The sequence below is a fragment of the Varanus komodoensis genome, unplaced genomic scaffold, assembly GCF_004798865.1.
Source record: "Varanus komodoensis strain SLA01 unplaced genomic scaffold, ASM479886v1 scaffold68, whole genome shotgun sequence".
In the NCBI taxonomy this organism is placed as follows: domain Eukaryota; kingdom Metazoa; phylum Chordata; class Lepidosauria; order Squamata; family Varanidae; genus Varanus; species Varanus komodoensis.
The window spans coordinates 2,729,663-2,747,828 of record NW_025336321.1 but is presented as its reverse complement, the minus strand read 5'-3'; the positions used below and the strand labels follow the sequence as shown (position 1 = coordinate 2,747,828).

The 18,166-nt window shown below is 40.2% G+C and overlaps 1 protein-coding gene across 8 annotated transcripts in view; it reads right to left on the bottom strand.

Annotated features, from left to right (window-relative positions):
- The window catches only part of CREB5 (cAMP responsive element binding protein 5), a 278,443-nt gene that overhangs the window by 117,578 nt on the left and 142,699 nt on the right, over positions 1 to 18,166 (bottom strand). The window contains exon 1 of one of the 8 annotated variants that reach the window (XM_044450660.1): positions 1,334 to 14,845. The exons of the other annotated variants lie outside the window; for them this stretch is intronic. Coding sequence (XP_044306595.1) covers positions 1,334 to 1,380 — 47 coding nt within the window. The 5' untranslated portion in view covers positions 1,381 to 14,845. Of the gene's footprint in view, positions 1 to 1,333; positions 14,846 to 18,166 lie in introns of those variants that run through there. 8 annotated transcript variants of the gene reach the window in all.

The window sequence follows — 18,166 nt, the reverse complement described above, 5'->3', positions numbered from 1 at the left end:
GGAGGAAATAAAAATGACACCTCAAATTCTGGTATAGCAAAGATTATGTTATTATGAGTTGTAGTATTCATTCATTCATTCATTCATTCTCTATACTACCTGATAGCTGAAGCTCCCTGTGCAGTTTACAACAGTTACAGCATAAATTTATAAAAATGCTGCAAAAATGCTCAATATGTGTAATTTATTTTCTTAAAAAAATAAAGAAACCATATGAATCTTTGGTAAAACATGTTTTGGTTAGGATTTTCAACCCCCCTGCCTCACATCCCATGGGAATTAACCTCATAATAACTGGTATATTTTGAGGCGGGAGGGCGTAAGTATCAGTGGCTCTTGCAAAGGAGAGAAAGCACACAAATATGCAGGAGTCAGTATCTTGAAATCACCTCATCTTAAGCTGCCCGCGGACACAAATAAGTGCCTGCAAGGTTTGCAGAATTATATTGGCGATGCATTAGCTTGAAACCCTGGAGTGGCACCTTTGGGACACGCTGCACAAATCACATTCCTAAATGATTTATATCTTAGAGAGCAGATCTTTACCAGTGAAACCTTTTACGCTATTAGACGGCAGTTAACTGATGTCAAATTGACCAGTTGCAAGAGCAGTCTCCCCTCACTTTTTCAAAACCCTGATTCCAACCTATGTGTGCGTGTGTGTGTGCGCGCGCGCGTGTGTACCCTAGCAGAAAATAATTTGCAGCTGTAAAAATATCAGGTTGGATTATTTTTTTTAAAGGAGGGGGGAAAAGAAAAACACTACTCGATAGTTTTACATCGAATAATAAGAGATAAAAAAGGGGAGTCTGTGAATAATTAGAGTTTGCTGTCTGAAGCCAGTTGCAGTCACTGCAACTGATAATAAACTTAAACCCCCTTGAGAGCAGGTAAATGCTTTGCAACCCTGACCCCCTAGATCTCACATTACTTAACTACCCTGCAGCTCCAGCATTACATCACCGTTTCAATGATTGGTCCCTGCAGTTTAACTCTCTCCCTGTCTCCTCTGATTAGGAACGAAGGAGCAGCACAGGGAAGGAGCCGAAGGAAACTTAGCTCGAAAGTTTTCTGATCCTCGCTCGGTGCGGATGGGTGTTAAAGAGCCCAAGGTTTGCTCCACATGCTCAGAGCATGTTTATAACAACACAAAACAAGCCCCATCCAAGGGTAGAGTCGAAAAGGGCGTGAGGGCGGGGCGGAGGGAGAGAGACTGTGCTCCAAGAGGAAACGAGTAAAAGAGGCAAAAGGAAGAGAAGGACGCTCGGCTGGTAGTAGTGATAGCAGTGAAGAGGAGTAGAGAGCAATCAGAAGAGGAAAATTAAAAACAAACCTCATGGACATCACTGGGTCTGAATTCCCTGCTGAGGTGCAGAACATGAGAGCCCTGGAATGAGTGTATGTAGAACCTGAGCCAAAGCTTAACTAGCCCGAGTGAGTCATATCCTTCCCATTTGATTCCAGTCCAAATGATGATGTAATGCTCCCCCCCCCGGCCCTCTCTCTCTCTCTCTCGCCTGCTTTCTCTCTCTACTCTCTACGCTGCTTCCCTCCTCCCCTTCTCCTTTTTAGCTCGGTGCTAGTGAAGTCACCATTTAAATCTGGCAGAGTTGAAGTAAGAAAAAAAAAACTTCAATGTAACCAAAACAGCCCCAGGCGAAGTTCCAGACGCTCAGAGACTTGGTGGTGCAATTGCCATTAGAAACGGGTAAACAGAGAAAGAAACAGTGCCGCCTCAGAATGGCCTGAGCAGCTGCCTGCGAGAGATCAGAGTCAAGCCCCGGGAACGGGGCTGTCGGAGATTTAATGGTTTTCTTCAGAAGATGCTGTACACACGCTCGCTCGCTCGCTCGCTCACACACAGGCGCGCGCGAAGACATTCCCGCATATTTGGGGACCTCGAGAAAGAAAAAAAAACGGGGGGAGGGGGTGTAAGAGCAACTGTGAAGATCGCAAAGGCGGAAAGACAAAACGAAACAAGCAGGAACAGGAGAGGAAAACTATTTGAACTATGCTTGGACTTAAAGGGAAGCAACATAAGCATCTCTGCGAAAAAGAAACCTTATCGGAGGAAACTGGAGTGTCTGTTTTTGAAGGCCGATAGAAGCCTTGAAATTGATAGGGAATTGTGCCCCTCCATGAGATGCTCGGGAAGGCGTAGGCCATGCACACTGGCAAGAACGGAAGTGGGCATGCCCTGTCTGAGACTTGGTAGCGCCATGTGCGGCTGCCCTACCGGTGTATCAGGCTCACTGCAACATTTGTCTTCGAAAGGCAGGCATTTCTTCATCATTTTCACAAGTGGATGGTAGTCCCTTGGTTTGACTTCAGCCCTCTTCCCGATCTCAGTCTCTCTCAGTAGGTGCCCGGGTGGCATTCTGCCTGCCTCTTCACGGTTACCCATGATAAAAACACCATACTATCTGCTCAATTTTACTTCAACCATAAACTACTAGTGCTGCTCTAAGCTTTATTGATTTCCCGTACCGAAAACAATTTCTGTGTCTGATACAAGAGATGTCAGTTGTAGCAGCAGTTTGTGGGGTAGCTACAAGAATAATGCCATTTTCATATTCTCAAGACAATTGGAGGAACCAGAGAGAAAGAAAACTCCCACCAGGCATAATTATGCATTATTACTTGTGGTCATCCAGTGAAATTTAATGAATGGAGGCTTGGTCTGAGAAACTATCCATTAACTACCACTCAGTTCTAGCTTTTCACAAGTGATTGTGTGAAAGAATTACGGAAAGTAAGGGGAACAAGATTCTATTGACACTTATTTTGGAAATTAGCTCAGATCATACCAATTGATAACTGGTTGCAGCAGAAGAAATAGGAATATGTATTTGTATGAAAGCATTTTGTGATTTATGTACCAGTGCAGTCTTCTTTCATGATAATGTAAGTGCTGTAATTGCACTAACAACCTGAATGCAGAGGCCTGGTTCTCACAAATGGTCCTTATGCAGAAGTATGCAAGGTTGCTTCCAGGTCGTGCTTTCACGGTGCCCTTGACCTGCTTCAACCACTGAATTTTATAGGATCTTGACAATAGTGTCTTCAGCTTGCAACTTGCCCTTGTTTTCCTACTTCTTTGGTCTAATTTGCTAACTGCAGAAAATCCATTAGGAAAGAAAAGACAGAATAGCACAGTGCCTTGCATTGGGAGCCTTCCATCTGGAAGCATCCCCAGTAAAATAAACTGGTTTCCTCAGATTGATGCTGTCACTGAATTTCAAGAATGTCTCTTTTTCTGGCTAGTGACAGTTTCAAATATTTTGATTTCTGTTACAAATTTTAGCTATCTCTGGAAACTTAGACGCTGTGATATGGGGCTGAAGTGATAAAAGAGGGGTTATCCCATTCTATGGATAAGGCAAACTCAATGGATACTGGCTGGTTACTGAAAGTGACAGCTTTATCAAGTGACACTGCTCTGAACCAGAGGTGATCCTCCATAATTATTACTGGCGCCGCTGAAGCTGGTAGCTTGACAGTATCATGTGTAGTTGTTATAAAGTTTGGTTCATTGTGTCATTGGCCTGCATAAGTCATTTATGTCTGAATGACCAATTATTGATTTCTCATCTTCTGTAACATAATAAAAAGAAGTTTAATCACCCTAAAGCTTTCTTTTATTCCCAGGCATTACATCCTACTTTAATTCAACTACAGTTGTAAGCATATCTCTCTCTATTCCCAGCTGCCCTGAAGGAAAAATAGTTTTGAAGGGCAGGATATAAATATTATAAATAAAATAATAAAATGTAACAGTTGCAAGGCTTTTGTGAAAGAAGTGATAAGTCTTCTGTTCTAAATATATCTCATTAGTTTTCTTGGGTATGCAAGTCTAGGAAACTGAATTAAATAACTATATGGTACTGAGGAAAATGATTTAAAATATCTGCTTCAAAAGACAAAAGAGATTTTTTATAACACCAGAACCTGAAGAAATGTTGCTTCAAATAGTATTCCTAATGTTTTAGACTGAGCATTTGATGATAGTTTTCAGTTGTTTATATGGGTTTATTCATATGTATTTACCCTGAAGTGCAAGCTGTAATTTAAAATAATAAATAATGTTGGTGGGCTATTTAGAAAGGGTTTATAAATACAAACCAAAGCAAAGTCACTGGGTGAGCGCAATCCAACATCACACCTGGAATGGCCCCAAAGACTCCACTGTGCTTCTCCCTGCATTTTCATGTTCCCCCAAGTGTGGGGGTCTTGGGAGAGCTCAGGGAGAAGGGGGGATTGTACAATTCTGTGTTCCAGTGTCACACTTACTGGATTTCATCAGTTAAAAACTGAATACTGTCATTGATCTACCCTCTAACCATTTGCAGATAAACATCTCTAGATCTAGACAAAAAGCCCCCTACCAATATTCCAACCAAACATTGCTTGAAGGCTGTACTCTTGTGCTCTGTATGGTATATTCATTTACACTGTTGCAGCCTACACTGATTTAAAAGCCAAGATACTCATTTCTCTTCCCCCACCCTCTGGGTTAAAGACATGTTAGAAAAGTATAATTGTTTGCTATCACAGTTCAAAAGACACCTCAGCAGCTGCAGCCCAAGTCATGGCTGGCTGTGCGTGGCACAGTGCTTTTAGTATTCATGCACATGCATTTATATCTGGGTCCTCCATGGGAGGTAATTTTTCTCCCTGCAGCCTCCTAATTTGTCCCGATTTAATGTATTGTAGAGATGTTGCTCTGTTTCATTCAATAGAGGGGAATTAAATGGCTGAGAGGCAGGTCATTCTTCCAGGTCTTGGATAGGCTCAGAAAAATTGGATAGGCTCAGAAAAAAATTGAGAACTGAATTTTGGGGGAATATCTCAGGCCCTTTCTGTGTTAATCTGAAGCAAGCTGGGTCTTTGCTTGTCTTTAGGATGCATGGATTATAGTCTAGTATTCTCTGCTACAGCTATAGCTGTGGACACACAAACAGAGCTCATGCAGCACTGCCTACAGCTGTATTGTCCTTGAAACAAACAGATATTTGTCCATTTGTTGCTTAAAGCACATCTACAACCCCTCCCCCTGGGTCATGTATCTTCATGGGCATAAGATATTTGCAGGTGCACAAGGTCTTTCCATATTTTTTGGATATCTCTGGAGCAGCTTTGTACCCGTATCCATCATTTGCCAGATCCATAAAATTCGTCTGCATGGATGCTTGTATTCTTTTTCCCCAACCCCAATGCAACAGTGCTGAGTTTCTTCCACATGGTGCCTGTGATTGGGCTTGTACTAACTAGCATTGGAAATATTGTCTTATGTTACGAACCCTTTCAGAATCAAAGGTATTTTGCATGGAATGTGGTTGATGCAGACAAATATCAAAATCTGTGAGTTCAAACTTGCAGCAGAATTAATTGGCTTCTTAGAATCAATAAAGGGTTAAAAACACATTTCATAATTTGCTAGATATATTTGCAAAAAAAAGAGATATTCAGTTTAATCATGTCATTCATATGTTCCATATTCATGAGTGTGCTGACAACTAGGGAACTTATCAGACTGTTTACTCAAGGTAATTCGGATTCAGAGAATCAACATGTGCTTTTCAATCAGGTTAAAGGTTTAAAAGACATTAAAAACAAATTGACATGTTGAGGGCATGAAAAAGTTACTTCCAACCCAGGTATTTTCAAGGTCTGTTGATTCCACCCGCCTGCTTCTTACAGGAAACACTATTTTCCTATTTTCCTTCCTGTGACCTGGACATGATGAATACTTTCCTGTAGTCCAGAGGAAATTCCACTCAGATACCAAAGCCATACCTTTTCATGTGCATTCATTATATTCCTTTCTATCTCTTTCCTTCCCTACAATGTTCAGTCCTCATATTTCTAACATCCACACAAAAGGAACAGAGCTGTAGTAAAGGGAAGCGAAGGATGTTTTAATTCTAAAGGGATCCATCTTCAAAATTTTGCCCGAGGCTCCGTTGTGCAGATTTGCTGAGGAATGTTTGCAGCCCCCTCCCTGAAGTGTATCTCATCCTTGGGGAAAGGGTGGTGTGGCAGACATCACAGCTGCCTGATGTAAGCACCGTTACAGTTCCATGGCTCTGGCTGCAAACTCTGTGTCTCCACAACCAGCAATATCTATGTTTTGAAAATCACATCATCCTGAGATTATTTGGCAAGAGCCTGATCAGCTGAAGCTAGCACATGACTAACATTAAAAATATTTCAAAACCCAGAATGTGAATTCATGAGTTTAAGTATGTTATTATTTAATTAAATATGAAGTCTTACACATTTACACACAGACACTAGAATATGAAATACTCCTACTACAAAGCAGTTCCACTGAAATGGTGGGGCTTACAGCCCGATAAATAAGCTTTGGGTTAAGATACACAGCAGGAACTTTTTCATTGAAAAACTACAGGACACATTGGTGGAGGTTTCATTTCTACATTACAGCTAAATTTTAAAAAGGGAATTCTTGAATTTCAGCTGATGCTAGTTCCACTGATTAGAAGTAGAATAAAATCAGCTTAAATCTAGGTACTTTATGTGAACTAGTTTGTGCCCCAAGTTTATAAATTCTACAGTTGGGGGAAAATGCCAATATTATTTAGCCTTTTATATGGGCTAAAATAATTCTCAAATAATTGTTCTCCATTGGGGAAAGTCTCATTTTCATACAGACATCATTTTTACTTTTCAACTCAAGATCTTTCTAGTCCCTGTGGAATCAAGAAGGCCAGCAAATTTCAGGGTTAAATAAGCCTTAATGACTATCACATGTACAAAGATTTAAACCTAGCATTAAAAACTTTTTTTTAAAGTGGCATCTCTTCCTTTTTTAATTTAAAATAACCATCCAGGTGGTTTCCTAAGGACTTCTTTGCAAATTGCTTCCAGTGAACCCTTTCAGTCACAGCCCACTGCAAAAACCATGTGGAGTTATTCAGTATTCGCTTCGACTTGGGTGTCCTATGTTTTTATAGTGGACAGAACCATGGAGGATTTTTACCCACAGAGAGAGATACAGCATGGCCCACTGTGAACTGGGATGCCATTTTTTTTTTTTCACGAATAAGATAGCTTTGAGTGTGGAGAAGTCCCAGGATGACATTTCCAAGCATTAAAAATATGATTTCAGTCAGAAGGTTGAACCACACATAGTGTAGAAACCTTGAAACTGGAATGGCTTTTCCCTATTTTAAAACAGCTGAGGGGGTTCTAAACTTGAATGTGGCAGCAGTGCTGGGGGAATAAGGGCACCATTTTCTAGATCTAAATTCTTTCCCCGGCTATGAACCCTTCCTCAGAGAAAAAAGTATATAGGCACAATGCAAGTACCAGCTTTATTTATTCATTCATTCATTCATAAAAGGGCTCATGGCAGCATCATGGGTCACTGGATCAGGAAAACTGTGTGGAGTTAAGGGTTCATCTTGTTCCCCACATGGAAATATGAAAGAGCTCTGACACTACATCTTTTGGTCTCCAAACCTGAAAGCACAGGTAGAATCCTCACCACATACTTTCACAAAAGAATAATTGCAGGCTGTTCTAAATATGGAGCTATTGGCCCCCCCAAAAAATCATCATCAACTGTGATGCATTCCTAGTTTTGAGAACTCACAAAAGGGACAAGTGCATCATTCCCACTTTTCAGGGTGGCTTGACTTTTGGAATGCTCTCAGACATGAAATGATGAAATATTCTACAAGGTCATCAGACCAATGTACCCCAATCATAAACTAAGGAAGTACCTTCTGAGGTTTACTAAGTCTTCCTCCCATTCCAGTACCTTCTTCCAATACCTCTCAGGTGAGTTTGTCAAAGTGAGTTAATGTCACGTGGAGTGAATGGTTATTTTGTGTTTTGACATTTGCCCCATAGGAAATGGGGTGAGAAATCTGTCTGCTTTTTTCATATAGGACTATATAGGCAAATAGCCCTAAGGCAGTATGTAGTGGTGACCTGGAAATTAGCTCTTCTGTATCCAATTACTGTATTTGAGCCATGTGGTCCAATTATATAGATTTTTAAACTACAACAGTAAAACACATGTTTATAAGTAATTTGTCAATTTTTGAAAAATAATCTTTTTTAGAAAATCAAGTAGGAGAGATTTTTTTTCATCTCAATTAATCTCAAAGCTACTCCCAGATGTACCAGCATAAAATGAATAAAATTTGAGTTATATTGAAATATATTGTGCTGGCTGGTACAAAGTGCTGTGCAAAACTAGTGACAAAGATAATTCAGCACATCTTCCTCTACCTCACATGTGTGTGAAGAAAATGGCATCTCTAATTTCAATTCAGCTTCACTGTTTAACAGCATGATTCTACGCATGCTAACTCAGAAGTAAGTCCCACTAGGCAGCACCTAAGGCAATACTTATGTCTCCACTAAATCTCTTCTGTCCCTTGGATTGTATTGTGCCAGCAGTCCCTACTACTTACTGTGCAACTTTAGCACTTCTGGGGCATCTTGAAATAAGCAGAAACATTTCTTTCCAAATGGAGGCAAATTGCTGGAGCTTTCCAACCTGCCTTCTTCCAGGTTTTGCTCATTTTGGAACACTAAATTTCACTTGCAGAAGTTGTAGGTTGTACTTACACAGCACAGTCAGGGGAATCCACCACTTGCACAACAGAATTGGCAAAAGAATTGGAAAAGAACCAGTGGGAGTGTAATCTATGGAATCCTGCCCACTGTGTTCAGCAGGATTCCCTTTGAGATAAGGATTTATATGACTGAAGCTTAATTGTTCAATTGTGCAGAATTATGCATTTCCAATTTATGATGAAGAGACGGAAATTGTAACTTCATTTTATCGTAAAGCTAATTGATCAGGCGACAAGTTTCACCTGAATTTTCCAAAGGTTCTTTTCACAAAGCCCGGTAAAAGAGTCATACGGATCAGCCTTATCAAAAAATCTCAAGGCCATTCAGTATCACCTTTATACTCTTCCATTCAATTCTAACAGAGGCCTTCTTGAAAAAGTGCTTTCAATCACAATGTTGAGGGTAGGCATGGTCAACCGAAGTCCACTGACTAGATCCCACGGGATTGCTGCTCCTCTTCCCCATCAGAACCTGTTTTTTCGCCTGCCTCTCATTCTGGCCCAGTCAGTGGTGGTAACGCAAAGGAGGAGCAGTAGATGTCACCACCTACTTATCCACTGGCTGCATTTCCTGCCAGGCTAGTAAGTAAGTAAGATGATAAGAAAAGGCATGAGGATCAATAGGTGCTGGTGGCAATGACAAGAAAATAGACTCACTGCAGAAGTGGGCTTACCAAGGCTGTCTCACCCAATGTCCCTGTTAAGCACATGTAAACCATATGGCACAGACAGTGTCTTTTGCTGTAAGATGAAGAGTCTGGTGCTTTTTAAAAATCATTAGGAATAGTTAAAGCAGCTAGTCTTTGTTCCCATGAACACAATTCTTAAGCGTTTGAGCCTTTCATCTTGCTCTTCATGTCATCTCTCACGCATGTTAGCAGTAAATTTTTAAATTTTCATACTGCATTGACATGGGATCCTACTAAATTGAAACAGAAGTGAAAGATTCCTAAACTGTCAGTTCTGAAGTGGAGAATTTACTAGAATCCCTGAGCATCCCTAGGCAATTTGTCTCAATGGTAATTCATTTAAATCTTGGATTAACTCCCTAGTCATGTAACAAAATTCAAAGCTGAAGCTCCTACCTTTAGAAACACAATGGCAATTTTAGTGGGTATTGATATCCCTTTGTTCCTTGAAGTTACTAATTCCCTTTGAAATTTCCATATTTGTGTTGGCTGTACCTTCTTCAGCTTGCAAAGAGTTCCACAGGTCACTTACATATGGAAATAAGAATCCTTTTGTTTATTTGAAACCTGCTATGTGTTATTTTCATGTGGTGCCCTTTCCATACTTTTCATATTATCTGAAAGGGTAAGCAATTATTCCCTGTTCACTTTTTCCAGCCAACTCATAATTTTATGCATTCTGGATGCACTCCCTTCTTCCACCTTTTTTTTCCTTTGTTGAAACCAGTGAATCTGAATAATTTAAACCCAGGTTTTAGCATTGATCTGAATTAGTATAATGTTAGCCATTAGGCTAAAATCCTAGCCACACTTTCTAAAAAAAACAAGTCTGATTGAATTTACAATTTCCAAGAGAGTGTACCCAGGATTGGGGATCTGAAATATTTTTTTGATTTGTACACACATGGTTTCCCCACTTTAAATGTTGAACTAAGTTAATTACATCATGCAGCACAGTAAAACGATTCCAGTGTTCCCAAGGAAACTGTTTTCACTAAACATCAAGATTCCTTCATTTTAATCTTATGCTCACACAAGGCAAACATTTGGTTTTATCTAACTTCACAGCAGTCTCATGCTATATAACCCCTTAGTGGCTATTGAGATTAGGTAGGACAGCTTCCCCTTGATTCCACTGGTTATGGTCCCTAGAGACAACATCAGGAATTGCTCTAAAGAAAGCCTTTATGTTGCATCACTATCACTGATATGTCTGCGCTAGGCAAGCATCAGATCACACTCCAAGTACCATCCATCTCTGCTACTATTTGGCTAATAATTTTTCAAACTTGGTTGACCTTTGTCTTCCTTCTGTTTTGTTTGTTTTATTTAGTTTTGTTTTGGTTGTCGATTTGGTTTGTGCTGCATCTTTGACTGATTTTACAGCAAACCATTGAGAGGCTTTCATAAGCAGGGCACTTGGAATGTCATTGTTTTCCTTCAGTGATCATCTATACAAAAATAGTGACTCTGTTCTCAAATAACATGGTATTGGCATAAAAAGAGGCTAGATTCCAAATTTCTGGATGTTTGATGAGGGGTATGACATACTTCAAAAGCCCACAAGCTCCTCCAGCAACAACATTTAGCTGGATGCAACAAATTGCTTTACTTGTCCTGAATTTTTGAAAAACATGTGATCACGTTTGTTTCTGATATTATGAACCTTTGACTCACTTCTGACTTATGGCAACCTTATGAATGAATGTCCTCCATAGTGTTTTGTCTTTGACAAGCCTGCTCAGCTCTTGTAAATTTGACTGCACTTATCTCTATAATATATACCCTCTAACTTTTGAAATTCAATAATGATACCTGATGTCAAATTCAATTAGATCATCCTTCTGCAATATGGTAACCTGATCCTGAACAACAACTATTCGCACAGGCCATGTTGGGAGTTGTAGCTGAACATATATTGAATGGGCCAGGCTGGTGAAGGATTTATATTTTTTCCAACAGGGGCAGATTCCTGTTAATTCAATTGTAAATAAATCAGATGAGTTATTCCCCAGGTCCCAAATTAAGCAATGCAGCTTCATGTGGTAAAAAGAGACTGAAACTCTTGGGAATTTTTGAAGCATTCTTAGTTTCATTATACTGAAAAAGTTTCCTTTCCCAAGAGATAATTAAAATAAAACCATAATTCTAGCCAATGGGAATGAAACCTGCCACTATTTTAATGGATCAAGAATACATTATCCACAAATGCAAACTTTCAAAATAGGCTGTCCCACCCTGCTTAGAGGAACTTTTTATCATGTTTCTTTTTTTGTTTGTTTGTTGAGGATTTTGTTTACAGGAATTAGTGAAGAAATTCAGATATTTCAGTGATTCCTTTTTGCATGTTATATAAAGTACTTGTGAATAGAACAAATGCAAATAAGCAAATTTAATACATTAACTACCTAATTTGTGTTGTTTTCTTAGGAGCTGGGATCCAAAAAAGTAAAAAAAAAACTAGTTTCAGGTGTCCAAGAAAGATTTGGGTGTTGTTCAAATAGCCACTGTTACTATATCACCAGTAGTTTTTCTTAAAAAGACATGTAAAAAGAAAATCCGGGCCAGTTTCATAGAATCCATACCAAGATGTATAGTTTTGGGGAATGAGACATGAGAAAAATTTCTTCTTTTCCCAATTTTTTATTGGGGAAAATGAAATTTTGGGGGAATTTAAAAAATAAGTAATCCTGTCTGTCTGTCTTTCTTTTTTAGCACTTTTCACAGATCTAAAATCTTTTTATTGCTTTAAGACCATTTCCCTCAACCTGGAGCTCTCTAGATATTTTGGACTTCATCTCCCCACAGTTTCAGGTAACATGGCCAATGATCAGGAATGCTAGGCATTGTAGTCCAAAACATCTGGAAAGCACCAATTTGGGAAGGGCTGCTTTACATACATGAAGTAGCCTTTATGTTCCTGAAGTTATATTATGTATAACTCGGTCTGCTCATAAAATTATCATTATATTTAAGCATGGATAAAAGTAAACACAGTAAATTTGGATTTATTGCATGAATAAACTATATGTCTAAACTTAATATACCAAACATGATAATTTTATGAGTTAAACATAATACATTTAGGTTTGGATTTTATGTCGAATGAGTGGAAACTTCATCAAGTTGCCCTTGACACATCTGGATCATACCAGAAACTAGAAGAAACAGGAAAAACTGGAGGTAGAGGAAGAATTGTTTATGGCATCTGTTCTTGTTTGTAAGGAAGTTAGGGAAATATATAAACTTCCTTTTTGTGGGGTCAAGTTTAGGGAAATAAGATCTGAAGGAACAGATACTGTGATTTTATTTAGTGGGAAAAGATTCAGCTCAGGAATGTTAAATTAGAAGATACATTAATTGAACAAGATGGAATGGAAAAGTAACCATGCTTGGAATTTTATAGAGAGGGTTAAAAAATGTTTTCCCCACCGCTTCTTTATTTCCAGGCAGTGTGCATCTCTAGTCTTTCTCTAAAAGTCTTACAAATATTGGGGGGGGGGAGTAAAGGTTGGGTAGTTTGTCTTGAATTCTAGGGGGGGAATTCCTAATCCAAAGCTGTTCAATATTTCAGGAGCAGGGGAACCACCAGGGGAGTTTGGTAATTCCATGGCGCTCCAAGGAGATGAAGATCAGCACCATGGACAGCTCCTGCAAAGTTGAAATGAAAAGCCACAATGGATAAGGAGTCCCATCAGCTTCTCCTAAAATCTGTTCTTGAAAAATCTTAGGAAGAAAATTATTTTGCCCATTTCCCCACTTTTTCCTGGCCCTTTGTATCTCTCTTACCTACAGTAACATCCTAGTCTTTATCTTTGTATCAGTCGTGTTATGGATATATTTAAGGAAGAAGCCAGGACTAGTGACAAGGGAAAGCATGACAAGAGTCTGCTGGGTTGTGTCTCAGTCTTGCCATTGCAACCCACTTCTTCATCTGCCCTTCTTCATCAGTTAATAGGAGGAACAGTAGAGGCCACTGTGTGCTTGTTCACAGGTCTCTGCTTGTAATGAAAGAAAATGGTAGCTTTGGGGCAAAAAATGCATTGAAACAATAACCACTGATGACAAGGATGATAAAAAGGTAGACCTTCTCATCACTGAGGAGCCCTATTGATGGAATCTTTCCAAAGAGCTGCCAGAAATCTACAGCTGGCACTCGAAGAAGCCATGTAAAATCTTCCTATGTGAATTTCATTTGTACATCAAGAGAAGCAAGCATTCCCCTACTGATCTTCTGTATGAGCACAGTAATACATGCTAACAATGGGATTACTTCTTTCATCTCACTGCCACTAAATTCAGTGCTGACTCTATAGATTATCTCTCAGTTAGTAGAAATAGGGATGGGAAGAATTTAATTTGGTATGAGATGGAATTTCATTTTTAATTGAACTAACTTAATTCACGCTTCCTAACTACAGTGCAGATTGAATAACAGTTATCCCTTGATTCATATTAAGAAATCTGCATAGAAAATGCATAGGTTAGACAGCATTTATACAAACTTAAATGTGAATTTTATTGTTTTAAAAGGCCACCTCATAGACTAAGGATATACTTTATAGAATGGTCAAGTCAAAATTAGTAGGAAGGCTGGATTCTTAAAAAAGAAAGTGAACACATGATGCACAAAGCCCATACTTATCCAGGAAAGAAGTATGCCAATTTAAGAAAAAAGAAGCAACCTTCCTCAGATACCCCAGACTGTGTGGGAAAGCTGCTCCTGTTGTCAGCTTAATGTGTATAACTCAGTCCACTGGGACACGGAAATGAGAAAAGCTATTTACTTACATTAGAGAAGCAATTAAATAAATATTTAAATGAGGCTACTTGAAACAGATTGCCATTTTCATCAAAAAGGTTTCTTAAATAGACTACATGCTTCTCTTGTATTCTGGGGTGCACCTTGGGAGCTAAAGCCATAAACCATCCTGAGTTCCCATTCTTGGCAATAGTAGATTTGGCTGTATAAACACACAGATTTGCCACATTCTCCCATCAGATTCTCTAGACCAACCTTCCCCAACCTGGTGCCCTCCATCTGTTTTGGACTTCACCATCTACCAGACCCAGGCATTATGTCCACTGGTCAAAAATCCTGGGCACTGAAGCCCAAAACATTTGGCAATCATCAGGCTGGGAAGGACTAGGGTGGAAAGAAAGTAGTTCTTCAGATATTTTGCCCTTAACATCCATGTATATCCGGTTGTTGAAATCACAAACATCTAGAAATTTATGTTCTGTTCACTCCTGCTCAGTACCTAGACAACCAGAGCTAAGCAACCTGTTGTCCTCTAGATGTTTTAGACCAGAACTCCCAAAATTCCCAAACATCAACTATGCTTATGGGGGTTGATTGAGGTTGTAGACCAAATTTCTGAAGGGCACCTGGTTGCTTTCCTGTGCTCTAGAGTATGACCCTGATTTATGGTATTTCATATAGAGATAACTATAGATATAACCAGGGCTTTTTTTGTCATAGAACGCACTGGAACAGTGTTCTGGCACCTTTTTTTCCAATGGATTTTACGAAGTGATTTTGAATTGCCTGTCGGCGTAGCAGGTCAACAGTAAACATTATTAAATTAACATAGTGCCTGCGGACTGCTTTTGTGTCCACGCCGCCCGGCTTGGGATGCTGCTCGGCTTGGGATTGGTGTGTGTGGTCACGCACTGAGTGCTTACTGCTGGCAGCGACGTGAGTTCCGGCATCTTTTTTTTTTTTTTTACAAAAAAAGCACTGGATATAACAACCAAGATGAGGAGAATATATAACTGATAAATACAGAAAATCCTGCTATGATATGGAACTTTCAACAGTTTAAATATGGTTCCTATGGAAAGACATCTGAGCTGACAATGTTCAGACTTTTAAATGCACAATATCCAAAATAAGTTCTCTAGAATCTAAAATAAAAATGCAATATTTTCCAAACTCATTCCAATTTAATTTATTTATTCACATCCTACCTTTTTCTCCTTCCAAGGAACTCAATATGGCTTACAGGAGTCTCTTTTCCTTCTTATTCTCACAACAACACCTTTGAGATAGGTTGTGCTGAAATTTTATGATTTGGCCAAACTAACCCAGTAAGCTTCACAGCTATTTTCATTGAGTCTAGTATGATTAGATTTGCTCATCATACTAGAAATAGGAGTCGGAGAGAAAACATTTTGCTTTATGGTAGGCTGTAAAATCAACCTGGTGGAAGTATTTCATTTGTGTAAGGATTAAAATGGGTTTTCCTCCCTATATAAATTCTCTACTTATAGTATTGTATCATTTTAGAATGTAAGTGCTTTGGCACAGGAGCAGGAAATTCAGACAGGTAGGTAATTTTTCTGAGCTCTTGGACTGACTTAAGGCTTTTGGAACAAGATACGGAAATTTTCTACCTAGTATTTACATCCAGGCCTATTAATTGGCTCTTTAAGACACTAAATCAAATGGGCCATGGTCATCCAACTCAAACCAAGAGTAGTTCAACTGTCTTTGAATCAGAGGTGGGTTACATGTGTTCTGCAGCTCTCATGTACATTTTGCAGTGCTTGCTGCTGCCCCTCATATCCATTTATTTTAAAATAAATTGGAGAGAAATGGCATTTGTAGTGGCTACAGAGTACCAAGAGAGTCAAAATTAGCAGACAAATAAGTTAATTTTGACCTGTTGGACTCTCCATCCTACAGATACCATAAAAATGAATTATTTTTAGTATTTCCAGGGCATGCAGTCTGTTGTGTGTAAGGAGCCTGTGGGGATAAAATGGACCCTAGATCTCCTATAGCTGCTGCTACTGTTATATTATTACATTTGTATGCCACCCTACAGTCCATAGGACTCTCTGGATGGCTTACAACAAAACAGAAATAATACAAATTCAAACACAAAATAAAATACTATAATCAAAACAAACAATATTAATTGCAATAACAATGCAGAAATCAAAACAGAAATACTAAATATAGTAATATAATAATACCTAATATAAAGCAACAATAAAACACAATATAACCTCCCTGCCATCCACGCCAAAAACCCAGTGTCCAGACCAGCAGCGTGGCTACAACAGGGATGGTGACCACTTCACTTTCTTCCTTTCCTTGGTGGCAGCATTCTCACTACCAGTGTGGTGAGGGAGCCCAGTATGATAAGCAATGGGGGTTGCAGAAACTGTGCTGCTCTGTGGATGGTGCATTTGTAGGCCCAAATGGGCACCAAACAGGCACCAAAAAGGCAGAGCCCTCTGGCATCTGCCCTGGGCTGCCATCCAAGGCTGCTAACCTTGGCATCTCCAAGAAAAGGACCCTTATGAGACTGCTTCTCTTTCTGCAGATGTTTGTCCTACTGCAGAGTTAAACAACAAGAGGCCAGGAAGCCCTTCAGCACTCTGAATTTTGGACAGCCTCACTCACTCCTTATGACAGGGGTCCTCAATCCCCGGGCCCCACAGCAGGAGGTGAGCAGTGGGCAAGCAAATGAAGTCAACTGCAGCCGCTCCCAGCACCAGCACCATTGCCCCAGCTCCACCCCAGACCATCAGGCACCTCGCCTGAACAGTTCACAGTAAGGTTCGCGCCCTCTGAGTGCCTGCCTATTGTCTCCCCAGAGGCTGTGATGTATCTCCTTGTCCTGGGAGCTGTGGCCTATTTGCAGCATGCCCAGCAGGAGCTGTTGAGGTGGAAGAGGAGTCATCTGAATACACCCCGGAGCCTGTGCCACCCACTCAGGTAGGGGCTGAGCCAGCGTGATAATTTGGGCTCCTTCTCCTTGGTGCGTGGGCCAATGGCTAGACAAGCTTTCTCACAACTTTCTACCATCACCTCAGAGAGCCCCTGGGCTGCCCGGGAAGGGGCAGTGATGTGGTCAAGGCTGCTGGACCACCCCCTATTTAGATCTATCCCTTCCCCAGGAAATTTTAGCTGTGGGGTGGGATGAGAAAGAGAGAGAGAGAATGAGAGAGAATGGGGGGAGGAATGTAGGGGAGAAAACTGGCAAACTTTCCAGCAGCGCCAAGTTCCCTCCATCCCCAAACCCCCCGTGTCTGGTGCCTGGAGGTGCAGCGATGGAGGGCAGCTCTGGGACCCTGGAAGAGGGCAGCAGCCCCACGCTCAATCGCTCGCTCACTCATGCCCCCTGCATCGCCGTTCTTGGTGATGTGAACCCTACTGTAAACTGTGCATGTGAAGGATCTAGGCCATGTGCCTCCCACAAGAACCCAAAGCCCGGTGATCTTAGATGGAGCTGAGGTGGACACGCCTGCACCATGGAGCAGCCACAAACACAGATGAAACCTTGCTCACCCGCCCACCCCCCCCACCTCCTGCTGTGCAGCCCAGCTCCTAACAGTTCCCACTTATTCTGTATTATGGTGAGTTGTATCATTATTTCATTATATATTACAATGTAATAATAATAATAAAGTGCACAAAAAGTAATGCACTTGAATCATCCTGAAACTATCCCCGCTCCCCCAATCTGTGGAAAAATTGTGTTCTACAAAAACGGTCCTTGGTGCCAAAAAGGTTGGGTACTGCTGCCTTATGACATTTTAAAACTCCGAAATCCAGTTAAAAAACAAAGGGGAAAAAGAAAGGTAATTTTACACCTTAAATTCACTATTGACTATAGTTTGCTGGGATTTCAAAAGACTTGTAATGCTGCACTTCCTCAAATGAGTTTTGAATAATTTGAAAAACAAAATATTATGCTTAAAACAGTTTGATGGCCTTCTTTTGCAGAGATATATGACTAAATATCTCCAGTGAGTAATATGACTTGAAGCTATCCCAGCCTTAGGCTGGGATCTGTTCTCGTCTCCAAAAATAAACAGGGCTGGGCCTCTTTAATATGTACATGGAAGACC